Source organism: Aythya ferina (assembly GCF_964211825.1).
Source record: "Aythya ferina genome assembly, chromosome: Z".
Taxonomy (NCBI): domain Eukaryota; kingdom Metazoa; phylum Chordata; class Aves; order Anseriformes; family Anatidae; genus Aythya; species Aythya ferina.
In genome coordinates, this window is record NC_140299.1 from 10,955,069 (window position 1) to 10,977,520 (window position 22,452).

The window sequence follows — 22,452 nt, forward strand, 5'->3', positions numbered from 1 at the left end:
GTTTTCGTTTCTGCAACATTCGTTTTCCTTTCATCACCTCTGCCAGCTGGTGTTATTCATGCTGCGGGTCGGTTACGCCGTGGCTTTTGATCAGATGCTGATGGTTAGACCGCACTGCCCAAGCACCGGCATGGCTCTGGGCACGCCATCTCAAGATGATTCTCCTTTCCCAGTGGCATATTTCCTCCATCTTCAGGTGTTGTTAAACAGAAATTAAGCAGAGGGCTGCTCCGAGGGGTGGGGGCTGCACCCCTCTGCTCCCACCGATTACTCCCCTGTGGCTGCGCCCACCGTGGCCACGCTCAGAGAAGTGGCAGTGAGCAGCAGCTCCAGCAGAGCAGCCTCCCAGGGACCTTCACTTCCCACAGCCACGCTGCTTTATTTAGGGGAACTGAAATGAAAAACGTCAGAGCTTGCTGGCAGCCTGAAACCGCAGCAGTCTATTTTTCACTTTGCCCCTGTTGTGCAACACTGAGCGCAGCCTGGCTGCGGTGCCTCCATCACCCAGCGCCAATGATGCTGCGATGCGGGCCGGATCTGGAGCTGGTGCAAGGCAGCTCTGCTCTAAACAGCAGGGCTTCCTGCCCTGCTCCACAGTGCTCACACACACGGCTCTGACCATGGCAGCAGGGTGGCTCATGGTCAGAGGTGAGCACTGCAGACAGTCCCAACTCTCATCCCCGTTTTGTCCTCTTGTCCACTTTTTCAGGAGGAGTCAGTGCTAACAGGACAGAATAGAGTGCCATTGGTTTTCTGCCTCACTGGAGGAAAAGTCATTTCAATAATATGCTCAAGTATTAGATCTGTCTCCAAATCCACACACTGGAGAGCAAAATCACATAGTCCTTAGTCCTGCCCAATTACACAAAAGAAATGAGCGCAGTAATTCTGTTTTTGTTCCATGGGGAGGAACACACATGCACCCAGCACTGCAAGGGGCTAGGCACTTGTCCCTCCTGCCCATGCCCTGAATTCACCAGTGCCTTCCTCGCATTTGGGGCAGCTGAGCACCGCAGGGCAGTAATTTAGGGAGCAGCCATCAGTGCCATGGGATGCAGCCCAGAGCATCGCGCGCAGCCACCAGCATGAAAGCTGACACGTCATGCAGGCTGACACACTCCGGGGCTGTTTGCCTTCCTTCCCGCCACCCAAAACCCAACAGACCTGTTTTGAAGGAACAGTTTCTTACATAACAGGAATCGTTCGGTCAAAGGTCAGCTCTCTCTGAACGGGCCTGGGTTACAAGTACTGGTGCTTGCGCAGCTGAAAAAAGACCCTAAAACCACTGAGTCAAGTTAAGTTTTATACCAAAGGATGCGGGATGAAAGCAATGCCTCCTCGGACACAGCAGGGGCTCCTTAGTGGCCAACTTAAAGGGTTCTGACACCAGGCACTAGCCTAGCACGCTACAGGATGCTGCCACAGCCCAGCCACCCTCTTTGGGACCAGCAAAAGCCTCATTCAGCCACAGCCTTCTTTAGGGCACTGCACCCTGAAACATGCAGGGAAAAGGGTTTCTGGGCTGAGCTGGAAAAAAGCTTCAGGTCACAACAGATGTTAAGGTCACCCGCTGTCTTCAGAGGCTCCAATCCCACAGAAAAGAGTTTCTTGACAGCTGTTTGTGGGCCTGTATTACACCTTGCTCTCTATTCTTACTGGCAGCTGTGCTTTGATTGGAAATGTGGGCATTTACTGGCATCCAGCCACAAATCAATTCTTATGTCTGGCACTTCCACTCCTTATGCCAACATGTTTTCATTTCCCCTAAATAGGAACTATGGGACTATGCCCTGTGCCATGGCACCAAAAAGCAATTTTCCCATGGCCAGGAGGCAGACGACTGGCTCCTGTACCACTGGCAGCCCTCCCTGAACTGTGCAACAAACTCAGAAGGGGCACACTGCAATTTCATCCCCCTTTCCATGTAAAAAAAAAAATAATAATAAATAAATCCAAAATCACAGCAAGCTTACAAGCTTACAATCACAGGTGCTTAGGGACATGGTTTAGTAGATGACATTGGTAGTAGGGTGATGGCTGGACCAGATGATCTTGGAGGGCTTTTCCAACCTTAATGGTTCTAGAGAGTGCCCGGGGTGAGGGGTGTGGGGGGGGGGGGGGTCAGCCATCCACACCACAATGTAGGCCAGCTCACTTCCCTACGGCTTGTTCAATGGCAAAGTTATCATCACCTTGAAAAAATAAACATACGGTGTTGCACCAGGAGCACCTCCTGGTTGAGAGCAAAAAGATCTCAGCAAGACCCTCCAGGTCATCTTGTGCTCCCTCTCCTTCACTTCTGCTGGTCCAGGCACCACTCATCCCCCTCATCTTACCAAGCTCACCCCACTGCCCACCACAAGCACATGCTGCTCCTCCACCCCTTCTTGCGCACTCCTTGCCTTCCAGGAGCGCATCCTCCACACCTTACCAAGCCCACCCCACCTCTCCTTGCTTAGCCCAAGCACAACCCCCTCCACCTGCCCCTTACCCACAAGGTGCAACCCCATCCCCTCCACCTCCACCTCCCCGAGCCCACCCCATTCCCCGATCCCCTCTCCCCCTCTCCTGCCCCACTCCTCGTCCTGCCCCAGCACGCCGCCCATCTCCTCTCATTTCGGCACCGGCGGCGCTGTCCCCGCCGCCCCGGGCGCGCTGGGGCACGTCGCCGCCCTCCCATTTTTTTGGGGGGGAGGGCGGGATCCCCGCGTACTTTCCGAACGTCACAGCCCGGGGAAAGCCCCTCCGCCCCGCCGCTATTAGAGCCGCGCTCCGCCCCGACCGCCGTCATTTGCCCGCCGTCGCCGACCCGTGACAAGCCTTAACAAGACGTGCTGACCCGTTCCGAGCCGTTTTGCCGCGATGATGCCGTGCAGGACCCTGCGCAAATCTGCACAACCCGCCGCAGGTACGGGGAGAAGGGAGCACTGGGGCGAGGGTAGGATGATGGGGGAAAGGTGAGGGGACAAATCCGGGTGTCACATTTTTTGCGGGGTTAATATAAGGGGAAAAAAAAGCGATTTTTTATTTTTTTCTCTCTGATTTGCGGCCGGTAGCGGTGCGGGTGTGAGCGCTGTGCCTGTGCTTTGCAGAGCGGCAGGCGGTGGCGGAGTGCGCGCTGGAGCTGCGCAGGATCGGCGACAAGGCGGACCTGCGACAGCGGATCCTGAACCTCATCGCAAAGCTGTTCTGCCCCAAAACGTGAGCCCCCCATCCTCGGTGGGGCACAGGAAGAGAGGGAAGACATTGGCTTTGCAGATCTGGAACGAGAGACTTCGCTTATACTGGGAGATGGAGAAAGCTCTTTGCATCGCCTTTTGGTACCCGGAGCCACCGGGGGATGGCTGTCGCAACATGATTTCTTTGGATAGTGTTACAGCATCATCGGCCCATCGATGCCAGCCTGGAAGGAAGGTAGCGCTGGGAAGAGCCCCTAGGGCCGAGGGGCCGCGGGGCAGGATGCAGCCGGGCACAACCTGCCGCGGCATCCTTCAGTGCCCGCAGCTATGTCTCACCTTCGGGAACAAGCCAAAACCGTAATAATAATTAAAGAAAAGTCAGCATCTTGGAACGCAGGACCGGCTGTCACAAGGTGAAAGGCAGCGTTCAGGTTCTGACTGTTCTCGTTTCCTAAAGCTCGGATTCTGCTGGACAGGGGATTTGTGTGGTGATGGGGATGTCGTTAATTAAACCACTATCTTTATTGAAAGGTTAGTTGCTCTTAAAAAGTTGTTTCACAGACTAAAAACTACAATTCTGTGAATTAACATGATGTTGTGTAATTCTAGTCTATATTATATATATATGTACATATTTATATTTATATATATATAATATATTTATGCAAATATGTGTAACCCTGCTTGCACTAATGGAGTATTTCACAGAACTATCAGTTGAATGCTACTTTTTTATTCTCAAAAAGCAGTATGGAAAAGTGTTCAAATCATGACAAAAAATATAATTATATTAACTAGAAAAAAGCATAATGTTGTCTGATAGTAAAAGATGTCTGATAGTAAAAGAAATACCGCATGCATTGCAGAAGGGAACATACTTTAGTATATCGTTAAATATGATGTATGAATATATATTATACAAATACAGATATTGAGGTATTTGAGTTTAGGGGAAGGAATTCTTTCAACATTATAAAGAATTTCTTGACAACAATACGATACCATTCTGTATTTTTATAAGTAACAATGTAACTCTTAGAAAAAGAAAAAAAAAAAAAAGTAGATCTTAAAGCTGAATCTGAGTTTTCTTGAGTACATTATTTTTTCAAAAAAGGCAGCTATGTCTCTTTGAAAAAATAATAGAATTGAATGTTACAGTAAGTACAGGAAAGTATCCTTGGGTTTTTATACGTTCAGTGATAATTACAAGCAGAGGTTCTTCCCCTGTACTTCACTTCCATTTCATTTCATGATATCCTCATCTAAGTTCCAGAACGATGAAGCTGCTGTAGCACACCTGGTGAATGGTGATGCATTACGCTTATCTCATGGAGGGGTTCCCCTCAGCTGGCTTTGAAATAGCTGAACTAAGCACGCAGCTCAGCTCGCTCTCGAGGCAAGTACTAACCCTGCTTGCCTGTTCTTGTCAGACGTGACCCCAAACAGTATTCTTTCTAGCAAGAAAATGTTTGTAGCCGGTCACGTTTTGTTACTACCTCTTCAGTCAGTGTTCAGAAGTATGCAAAATAACCATCTCCTTCCGGAGATGCAGCGTGAAAAGAAACATGAAGTCATACTCTCGCTTCTCTTACTAACCTCTGCTTTGGTGTGTACGTTTGCACTGTGTAAGGGTGCGTAGCTGCACCTCCTGAATTCTGGCTCAAATTACAGTTCTTCCTGCCTTGTAGTGACACCTTTCTAGTATTTATAATACGTTTTTCAGCTAGCTCTTCTGAACCTGCCTTTAGAAAATTGTCGTTGCATAGCTTACATAGCTTTGCTTGTTGTCACGACTGACAGTGTGTGGCTGTTACTCGTTGACAGTGATTTCGCTGAGCAGAAGGGGGCTGACTGCCTTCTGCTCGGAGGACTTCACCCAGTATCAGCAGTGTTACTGGGAGCTTTGCTGTTGGCTTGAGCCAGAGGTACAGTTTCTTCTCTAAGCCAGCCAACACCTTTCCAGTGAGAATGTAATGTTTCACACATAGCTGTTATTCACCTTAGTATTGCAAAGTAGCATGTTTTGCTGACATGTACATAAGTCGGTTTTCCCAGTATTAAAAAGTAAATGCAAAGAGTTTTTGTTAAACACCGGTGTCCAGGCAAAGCTGCTCACCAGGGGCAGCCCTGAGCATGGTGGAAATAGTGCAGCTGCAAGCCCTTGGCCCAGGGAGCCCTGCAGATTCAACAGGGGCACTGTGCCTGTCTGGGGCCCCCAGAAACATACAGCATTAGCATTGACAGTAGTAGCTGAAATGTATTTGGGTAAGAGCGTTCTGTTTAATGTATGCTGCTTTGAAATTTGATAGAAAACTAGGTGTAGGGCTCATAGAGCCTGGCCAATAATTTAGGCTGTAGCACACAAAAATGTTACCAGAAAAAAAAAAAAAAAAAAAAGAAAAAAAGAAAAAAAAAAGTATAGTATCCCCATAAATGCGTTGTCTTGGGGCCATCTAATTTAAGTACCAGTGTAGTGTTTTTCTGTCTAGATCTGCAAGGACTATTTTTTTTTTTTTTTTTTTTTTGTGAAATGTTTTTATGTTTCTCTGAAACTTGTCAAGAGTGCTAGCATCCGCACTGAGCATAGGAAAAAGACTGAAATTAAAGTGATCAGTGCTAGAACATGAGCAAATACTCGTTGATGTCTTCCCTAAGTTTCCTTTTGTTACTTCGCCAAACCATCTGCTACTGTATGATTAAAAATATGAATTTGTTTTTCTTAAGGCCCATTCTGGATACAGGCTGGTTACTTCACTGTATGTCCTATGCATGTATGTCTTGAATTCTTGTTGAGATAATAAATATGAAATGCTAGCAAGAAAAATGAGTCATTGTTGTAACTTTGTTTTTTTGAGGGCTCCAAATTAGTTGTTATGTTACACAAATCCCTTCCAAATAGCTGGAAGTCAGAGGGCACACTCTGAGACAACAGCAAAGTGCCAACAGATTGATAATGGGAGACCAGGCTTTCATCCCTGGCCATAAGAGGAACAAGAACTAACCCTCTTCCTGAACTTCAAAATGGGACACCAAGGCAGGTGTTCTAGTATTTTCTAGTGACTTCTGCCTGCAGAACAGCCTGGTGGTGGCAGGGCATCTGTCAGAGGTACTTCTACCAGAAGCACTGCAGCTTTAAGGAAGGAAGAGGAACCCTGGGGATCAATGAAGGGCAGAAATTTTAGCTTTTTTTTTTTTTTTTTTTTTTCTCTCTCTCTTCCTTGAATGCAGGCAGAAAGATATGCAGAGTTTTGCCAACATCAGATTTTGACTTTCTCCAAAGTTTGATGCTGGCATTCTGGAAGGGCAGGAAAATTGTACTGCTTACCACGAGGGATAGCAGAGAGGAAGCACAGAGGAAGCACAAAGCTGGGGTCCAAGGACATGGCTATGGGGAGAAGAGCCCAGGACATTCACTGTGATGCTATGCTTGTCAGCAGGCTTTACCCTGGCTCCTTGTGCTGCTTCTCCCCAGCTTTATGGGCAGGGGAGAAGCACCACTCCTTGGGCAAGCATCCCCAGCACAAGGAGGGCTAAAAGCACTGTGGCCAAAGGCTCTGGTTTCTGGCTAATGACAAAATAAATAAATGAATAAACCAGAGGGGACCAAGTCCCTGTCCCATCCCAGTTAGCCTCCAGCAGAGCAGCTCACACTCTCAAGTCTCGCCAGCCTTGTGAGAGCACCCCAAGCCACCCTCACGCAGTGCCCGCAGGGTCCATACCGGAGTGCGATGCCGGTGGCACGGCACAACACGCAGTGACCTGCTCCTCCCTACAGGGCATGAAAACAAAAATCTCATAACAGAGGCACAGCACGGCCATCTGAAGGAGCCTGCCTGACTCACCCCAAGCTGATATAAAAAAAAAAAAAAAAAAAAAAAAAATTAGCAAACTAAACCCGCCTTCTAGGACTGCCAGCCCAACACGCTCAGCCCTGGGTCACGTTCGTGCTGTGCTCAGCCGGGCGCAAAGCAGCCCCGTGGCAGCCGCCAGCTCACTCTCCCACACCCGAGACTGGATGCACAAGTGGCATTTCCTAAACAAATTGCTAGACACCAGACAACACACACACACCCCTCCGCCCCTGGATGTTTTTCTAAGTCATTTGGAAAGCAGTAACTCACATGCTGCTAAGTATTTTTAGCACATGCCCTGGAAGGGGCTCGTTTTAATTTCCTCCCATCGACACGAGACAGTGCGAGGGCATGACGTGCATCCGTAGAGATGCTGGAGGCCAGACAGGAAGGGATGGGGATGTGATGCGCTGGCTTTCAGTCTGGCAGGGTTTTCCATGAAGCAAGTGACTGCCTGATGGCGGGACGGTCAGTGAGCAATAGTCCTGAAAGCTGTTAGGGCTGTAAACAAGGGTCTTTGCTCAAGCACTGCACCGTATCACCTGGGTGATGGGGTAAGAAACTGGCCGTGCCAAGGCTGCCCTCCCTTCTCACGCACAGTCCCTTTGCAATGCAAATCTCACCAGTCCACGAGCCCTCCGAAAGCACGGAGGCAGATGTCTGCAGCAGCAAGCATCCCATGAGACAGTCCCTGTGACCAACTACAACCCTTTCTGTCCCTTCACCTTACAGAGGTTTCAGCATTGCCAAAGGGGACCCAGGCACCCCCCTGCAGATGTCCCCCAGCTGGGCACAGACCCACTTGCTGTATAAGGCTGGGAGCTGCTGTGGGGCTGCTGACATTCCAAGTTGCTGCTGCTGCTGCCCCAGGGCGCTTGGAACAAGGCACAGCTCCAGGACAGCACATTCATCATGGGGCTTTTGTGCCGTGTTTTCCAGTGTTAGCACGCTCTGCCCAAGTCAAGGTACCACTATCATGCCTCCTCCCTCAGCACTGAGCCACAGAATCTGACCCAGGACAGCAGCCACCTTTTCCAAGCGCTGTAATGCAGGGATTTACAGGCAGGTTTCCTCTTACGCCTTCCCCTCCCTGCTCCTGAAAGGGACGTGACCGAGCTGTGACGGAGGCACAAGGCCACGTTCGCTCCAGGTCCCTCCTGCCAGGCCAAGGAACGAGGGCAGTCACTTTTACTGTCAGCAGCCAGGCTGTGCCCTGCACTGTGGCAGGGCAGGCAGCACATCGAGGAAATTGTTTTACCAGGTAGGGAAAAACTGCAGGAACTCCAGCTTCATGGAGCTTGTTTGCCCAGCGCAGAGATACGGGCCTGATTCAGCTGCCCAGGGAGGTAAGGCTACTGTACACGGAACTAGGAGACGACAGGAAAGAAGGTTCTAGGTTTATTGCTGATTAATTTCAGAAAATACCCTGACTAATGGAAAACATTGTTCCAGTCACAGCTTTGCACAATGCAGGACAGAAGGACAACCCCTTGTTTGGGAAGAAGATGGTTATTTATACCAAGAGGTTTGTTTTTACGATCATTTGTTAGGAAGGATTTTACACTTCTTAACGGGAAAAACAAACAAACAAACAAAAACAACACTTTAGAAAGTGTTGTAATTGTGATTAATTTGTGAAATCTTTTAGCTGAGTCAAGTGCTTTGAGGAACACATGACCGCACGGAAAGAGAAAGCCTTGGCTGGCTTTCCCTGTAAAGGAGAAGTCTGAAATGGGCCACAGCTCCTTTTGCCAGGGCAGGTGATGGCCCTCTGCATTCAGCAGTGCTCCTTGGTTAGAAGATCCCACCCAGCCTCCTTTACCAGAAGCAGCAGGGACTGGCCCTGGGTAACACAGCATCCCTTGCTTCCCACGCACCCATCGAGGCAGGGCTACTGGACACAGGATGGGGGTGCTGTGAGAGCACTTACATGACCCGAGAGTCTATAGAAAGAAAAGAAAAAAAAAAAAGAAAAAAAAAAGAAAAAAAAAAAGGAAACAAAAAAAGGGGGAAAAAAAAGGGTGGGGGGGGGGGGGGGAGGGGAAAGAAAAAAAAAAAGGAAAAAAAAAAGAAAGCACCAAAATGGCTGGACCAAAGCTCTGAACCTCCTAAACCAGGGCAAGACAAGGGGCTAGTGGTGCAGACAGGACATGCCACCTGCAGGGCTGGCTGTCCCTAGGCAATGGGCAACAGAGCTTGGGTGGTTTTCCTCCCCCTCACGGATTTTGACAGAATGCCAGAAATCTAGATGGGTCCATAAATGACCACATCAGAGGCAGGTGGACCCTAAGTCAGGGTAAGCAATATTAACAGAGCAGGAGAGCAGCAAAGACATCAGAAATGGTAAATAAGCCAGAACTTCTCAGGTAGGATGATAAACTTGAGTGTAAATAAGTCAATGCCTCTACTTACCTCATTTAGATCTCAGCCCCGTATGTTAGTGATATGGGAATTAAAAAAAGTTGTGCCCCAAACTGTAAAGTCCTCCTCCTTTTTGTGCCAATTTCCCTGTGTACCAACACCCCAAGGCTTTCAGAGAAAACAAACAAACAAACAAACAAAAAAGTCTCCGAAACATACTTGGAGTGGATAAAACCAAAACCTAACTTTCTATCATTGTACATAGCTTAGGGCATAAATGATGTCCAAAGTGCTAACCCATTTATGGATTAAGTCTATTGTGTCTAATCTCTACTGTATTCCTCTGTAATGAGCCACTGTCTGGGGCAATTAAGATTTTAATTAAGGGCTTTCAAGACTCATCCTACCAGAGCCAGGCTGCTCTGAGGCTTGACCCCAGCCTCGTTTGGAAGACATAGGAGAAGGACGGACAGGAGGGCTGCCTTTCTGTTTAGTAAAGGGGCTCAGGGCAGCAAGGAAGCCAAGGCACCAACTATTTTCTGGAGTGATTCAGCACAAGAGCTGGGGCTTTTCCCTCCGCATGTGACTCTTGTTCACTCACACACTTCTAGTGCAGCACACGGAAAGGAAACCAAAAGTAAACGCAGCAGCCTGTGGGTAAACACGGCATTCTGTGGGTACGAGCCTGAAGACAAGGGCGATGCCTTTGGAGCGGGGGAAGCAATTGCCTTCCTCCCCTCTCAGAAAGGCCCACCAGCCCTTTCTGGCAGCACTGGAGGAACTGGTGTGAGGCTACCAAGGCTCGGCAGGAGGGAGGTGGGCGAGCACCGAGCAGAGGCACGCGAGCGAGAGGGTAGGGCTGGGGGGCGAGCCAGCCGGGAGTTTCCAGCCATGCAGCTGCTGCGAGCACCCAACCCAGCGCTCAAAACACGGAGCAACACACAGCAACTCAGGAGGCCCTGGGAGGATGACATAAATGCCTAACCCACCATTTCCTTCCCCCGGCTCAGCCTACCTCGCAGCGACTAGCTGACATGTCCGGGCACCTACAGGCAGCACTGGTTTGGGGCGCCTCTGGCATTCCCCGTGTCGAAGCAGCTCCCGAGGAGGACATCTGGACTGTGCTTTCCAGGCCAACTCATCCTTCTGGGAGGTAGGCTTGGTTCGAGCCACACTGCACTGGTAATGAAGACGGCTGTGTCTGTAGAGAGGTGGATGCTAATGTTCCTAATTCGGGGGTTATGACCGTACTGGGGTTTTGGAGAGGAGCTTACCCCCCGAGAAGGTTGGAAACAACAAAAAATACCAGGCCAGGACTAGCTGTATATACAAAATTCCCTGTACATACAGCCCATCCCCTATAGCCCAGTTGCTTGGCAGAACGGTGAGAGGCTTGTTCCTAAGGAAAACTGCATTAGGCCTTTGCCATCTGCATTTTCCCTGCTAAGAGGCAGGGAAAAAAAAAAAAAAAAAGCAAAAAAAAGCACATCTTCCATAGCAGGTCCTAGACAACACATTTTAACACTTCCTAAATGCCTTAACCCTGTTTACACTGAACAACAGTTCTTATGGGGCAGTACTTTACTTCTGGTTTAGATGCCCGTCTTGACAGCACAAATGCTTCGGTCTTCATGCTCTCCAGGACAGCCTCATCTCTGCGATGCCACCTACAGCCATGGGCCAGCCAGACTTTGGTGTAACAGAAATAAATACCTGGAGGAGTACTAAGGATACCATTTATTTTCAAAATCACTAAAAAACCCAAACAAAACAGTTTATGGCGATACAGATTTACATAACAAGAGACAGCAAATTGGAAAATGTACAATCTATTTCATGTTATTGCACTCACTGTTTATAATATACAAGGCATTTTAAACAGTTTTCATTAGAAGAAGTTTTATTTATATAAATAAAAGTGTAAATATACAATATCATACAAGAAGTGTATCAGGCTAATACACAAAATCTACCTATAGTGGGATCCCCATTTCTCACAAAATCTAGTCTACTCATCAAATATTTGCACGTGTACATTTACATACCCTAAACATAGAAACATTCCCACCTGGGAATGGTCCCTTCAGATTTTGAAAAGAACCACTGCAGAATATTAACTAGGGTTAATTTTAAGTGAAGGTTATTAGAAAATGAGTCAATCAGCGGTTTCTTAATACTTATCTGCCCTCATTATTATTATTATTATTATTGTTTAGCAAGAAAACAATCAGATATTGCTCCCTCACTAATTTAGGCCTAATCTCACATTTAAAAAAAAAATAAAAATTAAAATTTTTATTTCTGGACACAGATGCAGTCCCCAAAGAGGCTGGGAAGAGCTTCCAGGCACAAAAGGCTGCAGAATATTCAATTGTAGAATCTCACCGGAGCCTACTCTCATACCCAGGATGTGCCCCAAGCCTAGGAAGTAGCAAAGCCAGACCAGACCCAACCCGCTCTATCTAGGAACAAATTCACCTTGTCTGGCATGCCTACAGGCCCCTGATGAAGAGTTTTGGACCAAGTGCATATTTTCATCCTGATTTTTGGTCTGTCAAGTTGCAGCTATGAGTCTTTGGAGAGTCACCGCTCTCCTCCTGCCAACACTCCTCCTTGTCAAAAAATTACGGTGGGGACTGGCATGCAAACAGCAAGGCCAAAAATGCTTGTGAACTTACTGAATACTGATGAACTAATGCAACTTCCTTTGTCATTTTGATGTAACCAGGCTCTCAGAAAAGTAACAGTTACTTTGCTAGGTGTCTAAAAGAAGGTTCACTACATCTGTTCGCTCTATCTATCCTTTTTGTAATAAAGTGGACCCCCATTACATACATCCTGGGGCTTTTTTGTGAGTGTCATCCCAATAGAGACATCAGGAATTGCTACTGTAATCAGATCAACACTGGCAGCATCTGTAAAGATGCTTCCTGCTCCTTCACCAAAAATAAAATAAAATAGTATTTTCCAGAACAGGAACAATCAGAGTTAAATACTATTCTTTTTCTTGCTGTAAAGGTAGTAGAGAAGCATATCATTCTATCCATATAAAGTATTAGACTTAAAACATTAAACCTACCTTTTACATTATCGCCACTACTGAAACACACAGAACTCCCTGGCTCTCTTTGCTGTTACTTATCCAACACATATCTACGTGCATGTAAAATAAAATACTGAACAGTATTCAAGTACTGAAAAATAAAAGCCTTCTATATCACTCACAATGAACAGTATCTGCAAATAAGTGTCTGAAAATACTCACCACCTATCATTTTAAGATACCTCAAATTAAGTTTGATTTACAAAATGAGGACTTGATCTTTGAGCTCACACCGGTTAAGGAGGGAGCTATATGTCCTCCCGGCATTGGAACCTCAAAGATTTTCAACTGTGTACTGAAAAACAAAAACAAAACAAAACAAAACAAAAAACCTGTCATTTCCTAAAACATTTGTGATTTACCACATTAAAGTAGCAAAAAGTCAGTACTGCACTTGTACGTATTATACATATACGGGTATGCATTTACTACACTGCATTAAATTCCACATGCATTTTATGTATCTATTATACACACTATTACAATCAGATTTTGGTCACTCCTGAACAAGGCCTAGCCATTTCATTGCCAAATGTCTGCTGTTTTTCAGCAAACAAGCAAAGCTAACTTTTTTATCCCCATAAGGTCCTGTGACCCATCGTGCTGCATCTTCCCGAAACCTCCCCACCATTGAGGTGACCAAAGGTGAGAACTGGTCCCGAGGGAGGGGCTGAGCTTTGGGGTCACAGGGGACCCAATTCCACAGCTATTTCACAGCACTGAACCTGAATTAGCTTAAACACATATCCTGCAGGCAAAGCGGCTGTAGGATTATGTACAGTATTGCCTTTTTTTTAACCAAAAAGTTGCATCTCTCCCTGGATTCTCGTGTGAGTGCATGTCACTGAAAAAGAATTAACTCTATTTATTTGTAGGCAAACATTGCACAGCTTTTCTGCTCGCTTGGTCTCTGGTTGCCTCACAGAACCCATTTTTTTCCTGCGTATCACGAGCTGCAGACTAATGAAGCTGTCACCAAAATGAACCAAACCAAGAGCCCACCACCCCGGAAGCAATTGCTCTAAGCACTGTTGAAAAAAGATAAGAAAACTGAACGATAGCATGATCTTGGGATAGGGCCAAGTGACAAGCCCAGAACTTTTTGTAACAGCTTCGCGGTGTCTTGCCTTACTATAAACTTCAGATTTGGACCAGTTCCAGGCTGAGAGCTCTTCACCCCGGGCATGCTGGCTGTGAGTGGGTCTCCAGCCTAATGTGACAAACAACCTGAGCACTCTGGAACAAACAACTTGTTCTCAGCTGATAAGGATGCTGGCCCATTTCCTCCTGTATCTCTTTTATGTTGTTTAGCCATCCCAGATATAGGAAGAGAAATAGCAGAGTCTAATCGTTCGTACCCATACATTCTCCTCCCTATAGAGCAGACTATAAATAACACTGGGCAGCATGGCCCACTGCTGATACCTCTACCAGGGGTAGAGATGAGAAAATCCGAACTAAATGCCTGCAGCACTGCAACTCTTACAGTTTTGTTCTATCTACACCATGGCTTCTCCCACCTACACAAAGAGTTTTCAGTTTCACCACCCAAAACCTTCAGCATCAGCCCGTTCCTGACACAGCCGGGCAGACTTACACCTTTTGCACACATACTCACCCACTCCCACACAAGCCAAAATAAATACTGGACAGGAAAGGAAAAAAAAATTTAAAAAAAGAACAACTAAAAGCCACCACCAATATGGCCAATTCAGATTTTATCTGTTAAAAACCACATCCTTAGACCACCACTTTCCAGCTTGAGTATTTCAAGTTGGGCAACTGTCAACCTCTTGCAGCCAAATAAAAGCAGCCCGGCTTTCAGACACACTTAGCGATCGCTGAAGTCTGTGGGATCTGCAAGTGCTCAGCACTTGAAATTGCTCCTCTTTTAAATATATATGTATATATAAATATACACACAAATATATATATTTAAATATAAATATATATTTAAAGGTGTCTAATGTTAGAAGCCTAAATTTGAAAATTCAGACCCCGAGTTTTATCGCTCCCCACAACTAACAACTCAGTCTACACCTTGGTGAACAATCACCTAATATTTGGACTTGATTTTCTGGCTCACAAATTTCAACTGTATTATTGCCAAGTGCTTTCAGATACCAGTTGCCACTAAGAGCAGATTCAATTGTGGTGGACGCTGAGTTAGTTCATCAGTTTTAAGAGGATTTTTCACCTTTGCAATAAAATGCTCATGTTTTAGGCATAAAAGTTGTGCAAAATTATACTTCTCTTTTGTCATGCATTTTTAGCAAAACTGCACTTAGAAGAATAGAGTGAGATTGTTCCAGACATTCTCTTATTATAACAAATAAGGACCAGACCCAAAGTAAGAGTCCTAAAGTCAAGTTATAGCTAAGTGATACAGTACAGTCTAAATACCCACCCTTGTCAACAGGATGGCAACTGACAAGTTGTACTCCTGATGCCCTGCAGGTACTAAAAATATCAGGGACAGGCACAGTGTTATTTATCTCAGTCAAAATACTTTAAACCAAACCCAGTAAAGGTCTTGAAGATCCATTAAAACTGCCACATAATACAAAAATGTCTCTAGCATTTGGCTTCCTTCATCCTCAGTAACTAGGTGAGATTTTATGACATTCATCACACTCATTTGCTCAGAGGTTCTCCAAGGCTCTTAGCACCTCTCCGTAAAGCATTAAGACACTTCTGTGTGGCATTAGAAACAAGGACAGCTTCTAGCCAGTTTTGAATGTTTTGTGTTAGAAAGTGTGAAGAGATGTAGCGCTCCCATCATACCGACGTCCTGGGTTTTCTGATTAGTAATTGAACAGGGCCCTCTGGCACAGATTTAATAATGTTCCAGGCATCGTAATGCATGAGGCCAAGTAATGATTTTCCACTAACGGCAAGAATTTCATCTCCAGATTCTATGTTTCCAGCTTGCTCTGCAGCACCACCTAGGAGCAAGAAGAGGAAAAAGTGAGTGAGAAGAAAAAGAAAAAATCGCTTTCCATTGTGATGAATAGCAAATAAACCATTCTTCTAGCAGTGGTAATTTCAATACAAGCCACTTGTGTTCAGCTCAGCTCTGGAAATCTAACCCCATGCTGCCTCTCAGAGAAAATGTTATTTTAACCAAGAGAAACCCTTTTTCTCAGAATAAAACTCTGTTTATGAAGGAAGCAGCACAGATGTGTGAAAGATGCTTTCTGTTTACTCTATAGCTCTAAGAAAATGTGATCAACAAAGGAAATATACAGGTGGTATGCAGCATGGATGCATTTCCTCTAATGGAATTTTAACATGTTAAGAAGCAGATAATGCAGCAGATTATAAAATCTAGGTAACACGGACAGACAAATCAAACTTTGGACAGACACCAGACACAGGAATAACCCCTACAGTGAGGCACACCCTTCACTGCTGATAAAAGTAAGTCTTTTGTAATGATAATTTAACTTGCAAAATCAGCCATCGTGGGGAGAGGAGGTGAAAAAAGACTGTATCTAAGGATATAAATTAATGATCTCAAAAATTAAGCATGCCATTCACTCTAAGAATCATTTTGAAACAGGAGAAAAACACATGCAGAGAAATTGATAAGCAATTCAGGAAACACCTTTTTTTTTTTTTTTTTTCCTTAAAGAAGGAATATATCTCTGGAAAGTAATCCCATAAAAATGCTGATCACCCACAGCTTCATTGAGAGTCTCAGCTTCTTTTAGAAAGTGCTACATTTTTCACTTAACTGAATACCAGACTAAGCCAGATAAAAATCAGCATAGTTTTGGCTTTGGCTTCCTTTCTATACACAATTTCTCTAAGTTTAGCCACCTGCTGACAAACAAAGCATTCAAAAGTAGCTAATACTGATTTCAAAGAAAATTAAAAAAGACAGAAAAAATAAAATTAATAAATGGGTATAATGCAGGATGGTGTTTTGAAACCACACTGATTATCTCCTTTGTGTTTCTCTCAGAAAAGAGAATCAGATAAGACTTGAATTTCTCAAACCCGCTACATACTGTATTGCTGCTATAACTTAATGCCTACAATAGCAGACAAGCCTAGGAAGGAAACGCATCATATTTAGTAAATCAGACTGCTGAACAAACATTTACTAGCAGATGCAATCCCTACCCATTCCCAGGAGTGTTTTTTTCTAATGACCACTTTGGTTAGTAAGTGGTAATAAATGGAGGACACAAAAAAACACCCTCATTTCAAAAAACTGAATTCAAGAATTAAAATGTCTACATGATACACACAAGGAAAACTGGGATAATATCTACTGTATTTGTAGTACCTTTAAATATTCTTTTTACAAGCAAGGGCCTGTCTCCAGCAATGGAAGCTTTTCCACCATCAAGACTGAATCCCAAGCCAGCAGAGGTTTTCAGTAATTCGACACAGATGACATCATTCATGTCCAGGTTTGGATCTGTGACAGAATACACACAGCATCTTGTTATGCAGCTAACAGTAAATTACAAGTTGGGTTTGGCTGTGTTTGTTTTTGCTGCAGTGACAAAGCAAATCAGAGTTCAGTTTATATACAAACTAGAATGTGTTGTCACCCAGTTTCTCAGAAGTGAATGCATATTATCGCAGCTGTGAAGGGCTGATGGTTCAAAATGTATTTATGCACAGAGACATTTTCACTTTGCATATTCAACAAAAACCTGCCGTTGAATTTTTGTGGGCAAAATTAAAATTGAACTTAGTAAAGCCTCTAAACGTCAACAAAAGAATTGAAAAAAAAATATTAAAAATAGTGTGGAGAACATTTTGTTTTCTTTTATTTGTTTCTACTTCATTATCCAATGTATTACATCTTTTAAAATAACAGTAATAAGTGAGACATTACATTAAACAAATGTGTTCCATCCTCTTCAGGGAGAGTCTGTAACCGCTCATCAGTGTGAATAATTGTTTCTGGTCTCATATGTCTGGAAATAATTATAATTACCAATATTCTTATGCTGACTCCTAATTATCAGATGTTTTTAAAATGCAATAATAATGTAGTTGACATAAATTACGATTTTGCTTAGGAGCAAATAAGTCTATAGTTTTGGGAAACAGGACCCTCTTTGCCTCATGTGAATGTAAAAATTCTGCAATCTGCAATATCACAAATTAGTGTTATCATTACCTCAAATGTCATCTAAAACATATGAAAATGTGCTTTGCTTCACAGGATGGAAACGCGTCCTTAATAACCCAACGCTATTATTTGTGAGACAATGTTGCCACCTAGTGTCTGCAGCCAACAATCTACATTGCCAATGTGCAGGATGTATCATTGATTAGTGTAGAAAGGGATTCTGAATTGCTTATATTACATCCATGGGAGCAATTACTGAAAGCCTGATCCATTTACAGAGTGCCTTCCTCTTTCTTTTATCTGTATTATAAAACTGTCCTATAAAATCCTGTGAAACCATAAGATAATAAAAACAGCAATGGAAGGGGAAAAAAAAAAAAAAAAAAAAAAAAAAAAAAGAAAGAAAGAAAACTATAAAGACCATGGCCAATGGGTTCAAAATACAGGAGCAGCAGCTTTTTTTTCCTGTTTTCAGGGTGCTCTGAGCTGAGTGCCCAGTACTGCCCAGAAAGGCAGGGGAAGCTGCTTCACCAGGTCTCTGAAAATCAGCTGTGACCACTGCCTGCTCCATCCCAGGGACACGGCATTGCTTCAGGATGGAAACAACCATCACAGGTCAATCCTGTGCTCCTGATGCAGCATGTATATACATATACATGTATATGTTCAGACAGGTACTAAAGGGTTTTGTGCCTTAATTCTACAAAAATTTGGGGTGCTACAAATGGATCTCTCAAGCGCATTAAAATGTTGCCCTGTTCTCAAATAGGAGCTTGTATTTTCACTGATAGCCACTTAACCCATTTATTCCTAGTTTTCTATGGGATGGCTGCCTTGAATTTGACTTAGCTCATTTTACTGTAATACCAAAGTCATTTGTTCATCTGTTTTTAGTAGAAATAGTATGAAATCTTCTATTACAAAGAGCAAGGACGGTCTCTATGGATAACAAACTACAGGTTTTAGTTTTGAGATTTTTTTTTTTTTTGGTTGTTTGTTTTCTTGCACAAACTATTATTTTAAAGGAATTTATCATGGATTGGAAAAATATATGGCATCACTAACTTTAATAGAAATTGGATTAGGCCCTAGATGTCCTTCTAACTTTCTGCCTAGTTATAATATTTAAAACAAAAATACAACAGCAATGAAAAAGAAAACTGCATTTGGGCTCCAAAGAGAACAAATAAAAATTAAATGTAATTTAATTTGCTCCCTTCAACCACATAAGGCACAGATGCTTTTAATCTAAAACACATGGACATTTTCCCTTTCAGTCTGCTCTGCAAGGGAATCCTTCCAAGTGTTCTTGGACAAAGATCATACCTGTTCCTATTTCCATGGAAACATTCTTTCCAGACCCCACACATTTTCTGCCAGTAGCTGATATCTCAAGTCTGGAGGAATTGTTTGCTTTGTCTTTTTCCTTCTGGATAACAATGACCGCATATTTGTGTAGTCTCGCCTGATGGAGAGCATTCAGGACATCCCCATGGACTGAGCTCGCAAGAGACTTGCCGTTGATGGACAGAACAAGATCTCCTCGATGAATAGTCCCTTCCTGAGATGCCACTCCTTTGGAAAACACTCTGTGGACCTACAAGAAGGATTTGAACTTAGGGACGTATCAACCTCATGAGTACCCATAACACTCTACATGCCAAGGCGAACATCGAGTCCATACTATCAAAGTTTGCAATCACTGCTCACTGTCTGGATATCAGGCACACAGCAGTTGGTTCAACAAACAGCCTCGAATACTAAGGCCTAGGTGACTGGATAAAAACTGCAGTTAGTTACAAGGAAAAAGCAGAGGAAAAGATGCTTAGAACCGACCATGCAATAACAGCCAAAGACAACCAAAACCAGCTAGGGAATGTAGTATCACAAACCACTTATATGTTTTTTTCTGAATTCCTCAAAGGTTTTAGAATCACAGAATGTGTGGGATTGGGAGGGACCTTAAAGACCATCTAGCTCCAACCCCCTGCCATGGGCAGGGACATACCACCCACCTGACCAGGTTGCTCAAAGCCCCATCCAGCCTGGCCTTGAGCACTGCCAGGGATGGGGCAGCCACAGCTCCTCTGGGCAGCCTGGGCCAGGGCCTCATCACCCTCTGAGTGAAGAATTTCCTCCTAACATCTAATCTAAATCTCCTCTATTTTAGTTTAAAGCCATTACTTCTTGTCCTATGACTTCACTCCATGACAGAGTCCCTCTCCAGCTTTCCTGCAGGCCCCCTTTAGGTACCGGAAGGCTGCTATAAGGTCTCCCCACAGCCTTCTCTTCTCCAGGCTCCCTCAGCCTCTCTCCACAGCAGAGGTGCTCCAGCCCTCTGAGCATCCATGTGGCCTCGTCTGAACTCACTTCATGTCCTTCTTGTTCTGGGAGCCCCAGAGCTGGGTGCAGGACTCCAGGTGGGGTCTCACAAGAGTAGAGCAGAGTGGGACAACTCCCTCCCTCATCCTGCTGCCCACGCTGCTTTCGGTGCAGCCCAGGACATGGCTGGATTTCTGGGCTGCAAGCACACACTGACAGCTTGTGTTGAGCTTCTCATCAAACCAACGTCCCCAGGTCCTTCTCCTCAGAGCTGCTTCTAATCCATTCTGCACCCAGCCTGTGTTTGTGCTTGTCTTCAATTAAAAAACATCAAATGATATACACTATACCTTGATATGCATGCTACAGCAAACTCAATAACATCGTGCTGTGAATCTGACTCCCCAGACTCCCACTGACTGGAATCCTGTGCAGTTTTCAAATAGCCTTTTAAGTGGTGCACAGCATCTGTGCACATAAATGCTCTGACTTGCTGCAGCTATACAATGTTTAATTGCTCATCTCTATTTGTCTGATCAAATACCATATGTGAATAGATGCAAAAGGGTGATTTAGTGGCTGAAAATTCATCTTTCCTAGAGTAAACAAAATGCTCTATTCAGAGTGGATTAAACTTTAAATAAACTCCTGTGAGTGCAGCTGAGATTTGTTTGGCTGCCATTTACAGAACGGGACTGACTAAATGGGTCAAGGCCTGATATTTAAAGACTTGCCCACCAGGCACTGTAATTTTAGCAGTTGGAATACCACTTCCCATGCACACAGTTCGAGGTCCACTGGACCAAAGGTTCAAAGCAGCACATCTGTGGACACCATTCTGCATGACATTTTCTCTAGGAACTTCTCCTGTATACCCAGACCAACAGCAGGGAGTCAGAAGCCTTTTGGCTTCTATTCCCTCTCATTGCCGGGCTGGGCTGAGAGGCACCTGCCACAATCCTCCAAGTCTAAGAAAAAATTTCCAGCCAGTCTAAGCAGGCATTCAGAGCTGGAATGACAGCTTCAATAACAAATGACAGACGTAGCTATCCAAACACAAGAGGTAAGTGGAATATACAGGTGACATTCAAAACAACTTCTGCCTTCCCTCATGTGCCCAAACTCCTCAGCTACTTCGAATCTCTCTAGGCATTTCTATTCCTGCACCCAAGTGAAGGCAGAACAGCACCCAATGCCAAACCTAAATCCAGCTGCAATCCCAGGAGGTTAAGGACATTACAAGGTTCCCCAAGAGACCCACCCAGAAATCATGCTTTATTCATGCTGAACCAAGAGCGGTAGCTCTTGATGTTCTTTTGTTCTCATGCGTAGTAACATTCAGGAGAAAGACTTCATCAGCTACTCAATCTGAGAGAGCTCAAGACTGTATTTTTAGGTAGCATCCAAGTCTTTAGGTGAGGAGCTCTCCTGGGTGGGATGCTCTTGAGCTTATCCCTTGCTCACAACTGCCGAATCTGTCATCACAGAAGAAAAAGTTTGGACCAGAGACAGGGAATTCAACCTTGGTAGCAAAAGAGTCTAGTCTTTAGACTGTGACTGTGTTCTAACTCAATGACCACTTAATGTAAAATACATTTATTTATACTGGTCTTGTCTAAGAACAAATACCAGAACATTCCTGCACGGGTTGCTGCAGTCTCTGAAGACTGAGGACATATCCTTCTTCTAATCTCAGCACTTAATGGATCTCTCTCTTTCAGGGCAGAATTTAAAAGCATATCCTGTGCAAAGAAATTGTCCCAGAGGACACCAGTCATCTGGGATTTTTCTGTCTCATTGATCTCTTTTTGAGCAGTGTTTCACCTGCTTTTTATCACTTTTTACACACCAACGTTGCTTAACGCCATTCAGTATTCTTGGTTCAGAGTGCTGTATAAGATGTTAAAAATAAATAAATCCACAAACAAAAATCTCATTTACTGACATCCAACAGTTTTTAATAATCACAGAATAAATCTGTGAAGCTAAATCCAGAATGCCTGCTGAGGTCTAAAATAGTCACTCTCAAGATCTGCAAAAACCTTCAAAAGTTTTGCTGCATGGAATTCACTTTCAAGGGCTTGAAATTAATATTTCCCCCGAAAGGCTGTATGCACTGCAACTGCATGAAGATTTTTATTTATATGCATAAGATTTTGACCTAGCTATTCCCATCCAATAACAGACTAGTTACACTTTTAAAGACTGAAAACATAATTGGCATCCATCTCCAATAATAAAAATTACACTACCCAGACACCCTCTGATTTCAGTAGCAGATGGCATGCAGCCGCCTCCAAGAGACACTGTTTTTATGACTAGGAATGACTTGCGGTGAGTCTTGATAAACGAGCACTTGATCTAATCACCAGCATGCTTTAAAGTGAGCTTTGAGAAAAGATGACTTGCAGTCATCACTTACTGTGACCGATTTCTGTTCCAGATCTATTCCTCCAGCAACACTAAATCCCAGGCCAGCTCCTTCTTCTTTGCGCAAGACTACAAAGTATGCATCTTCTTTGCTCTAGCAGAAAAACAGGG

At 44.4% G+C, this 22,452-nt stretch overlaps 2 protein-coding genes and 1 long non-coding RNA gene across 9 annotated transcripts in view; 2 read left to right on the top strand and 1 right to left on the bottom strand.

The window, feature by feature from the left end:
- Positions 1 to 2,767: 2,767 nt before the first annotated feature.
- PMAIP1 (phorbol-12-myristate-13-acetate-induced protein 1) lies at positions 2,768 to 6,006 on the top strand. Its single transcript, XM_084504630.1, has 2 exons — positions 2,768 to 2,908; positions 3,093 to 6,006. Exons 1-2 carry the CDS (start codon positions 2,863 to 2,865, stop codon positions 3,203 to 3,205), a joined length of 159 nt encoding a protein of 52 aa, XP_084360756.1. The 5' UTR covers positions 2,768 to 2,862; the 3' UTR covers positions 3,206 to 6,006.
- A 4,053-nt stretch (positions 6,007 to 10,059) lies between these two features.
- LOC311427316 lies at positions 10,060 to 12,225 on the top strand. The gene is made up of 3 exons (XR_014687290.1): positions 10,060 to 10,207; positions 10,402 to 10,544; positions 11,034 to 12,225. It is a non-coding gene; the product is annotated as an uncharacterized lncRNA (long non-coding RNA).
- The window catches only part of PDZD2 (PDZ domain containing 2), a 198,334-nt gene continuing 186,995 nt past the window's right edge, over positions 11,114 to 22,452 (bottom strand). For all 7 annotated transcript variants that reach the window (XM_084504627.1, XM_084504626.1, XM_084504624.1 and 4 more), the window contains 4 exons: positions 22,334 to 22,435; positions 18,916 to 19,186; positions 16,789 to 16,923; positions 11,114 to 15,439 (listed from right to left, as the gene is read on the bottom strand). In XM_084504627.1, coding sequence (XP_084360753.1) covers positions 15,273 to 15,439; positions 16,789 to 16,923; positions 18,916 to 19,186; positions 22,334 to 22,435 — 675 coding nt within the window. In that variant the 3' untranslated portion in view covers positions 11,114 to 15,272. The remainder of the gene's footprint in view (positions 15,440 to 16,788; positions 16,924 to 18,915; positions 19,187 to 22,333; positions 22,436 to 22,452) is intronic.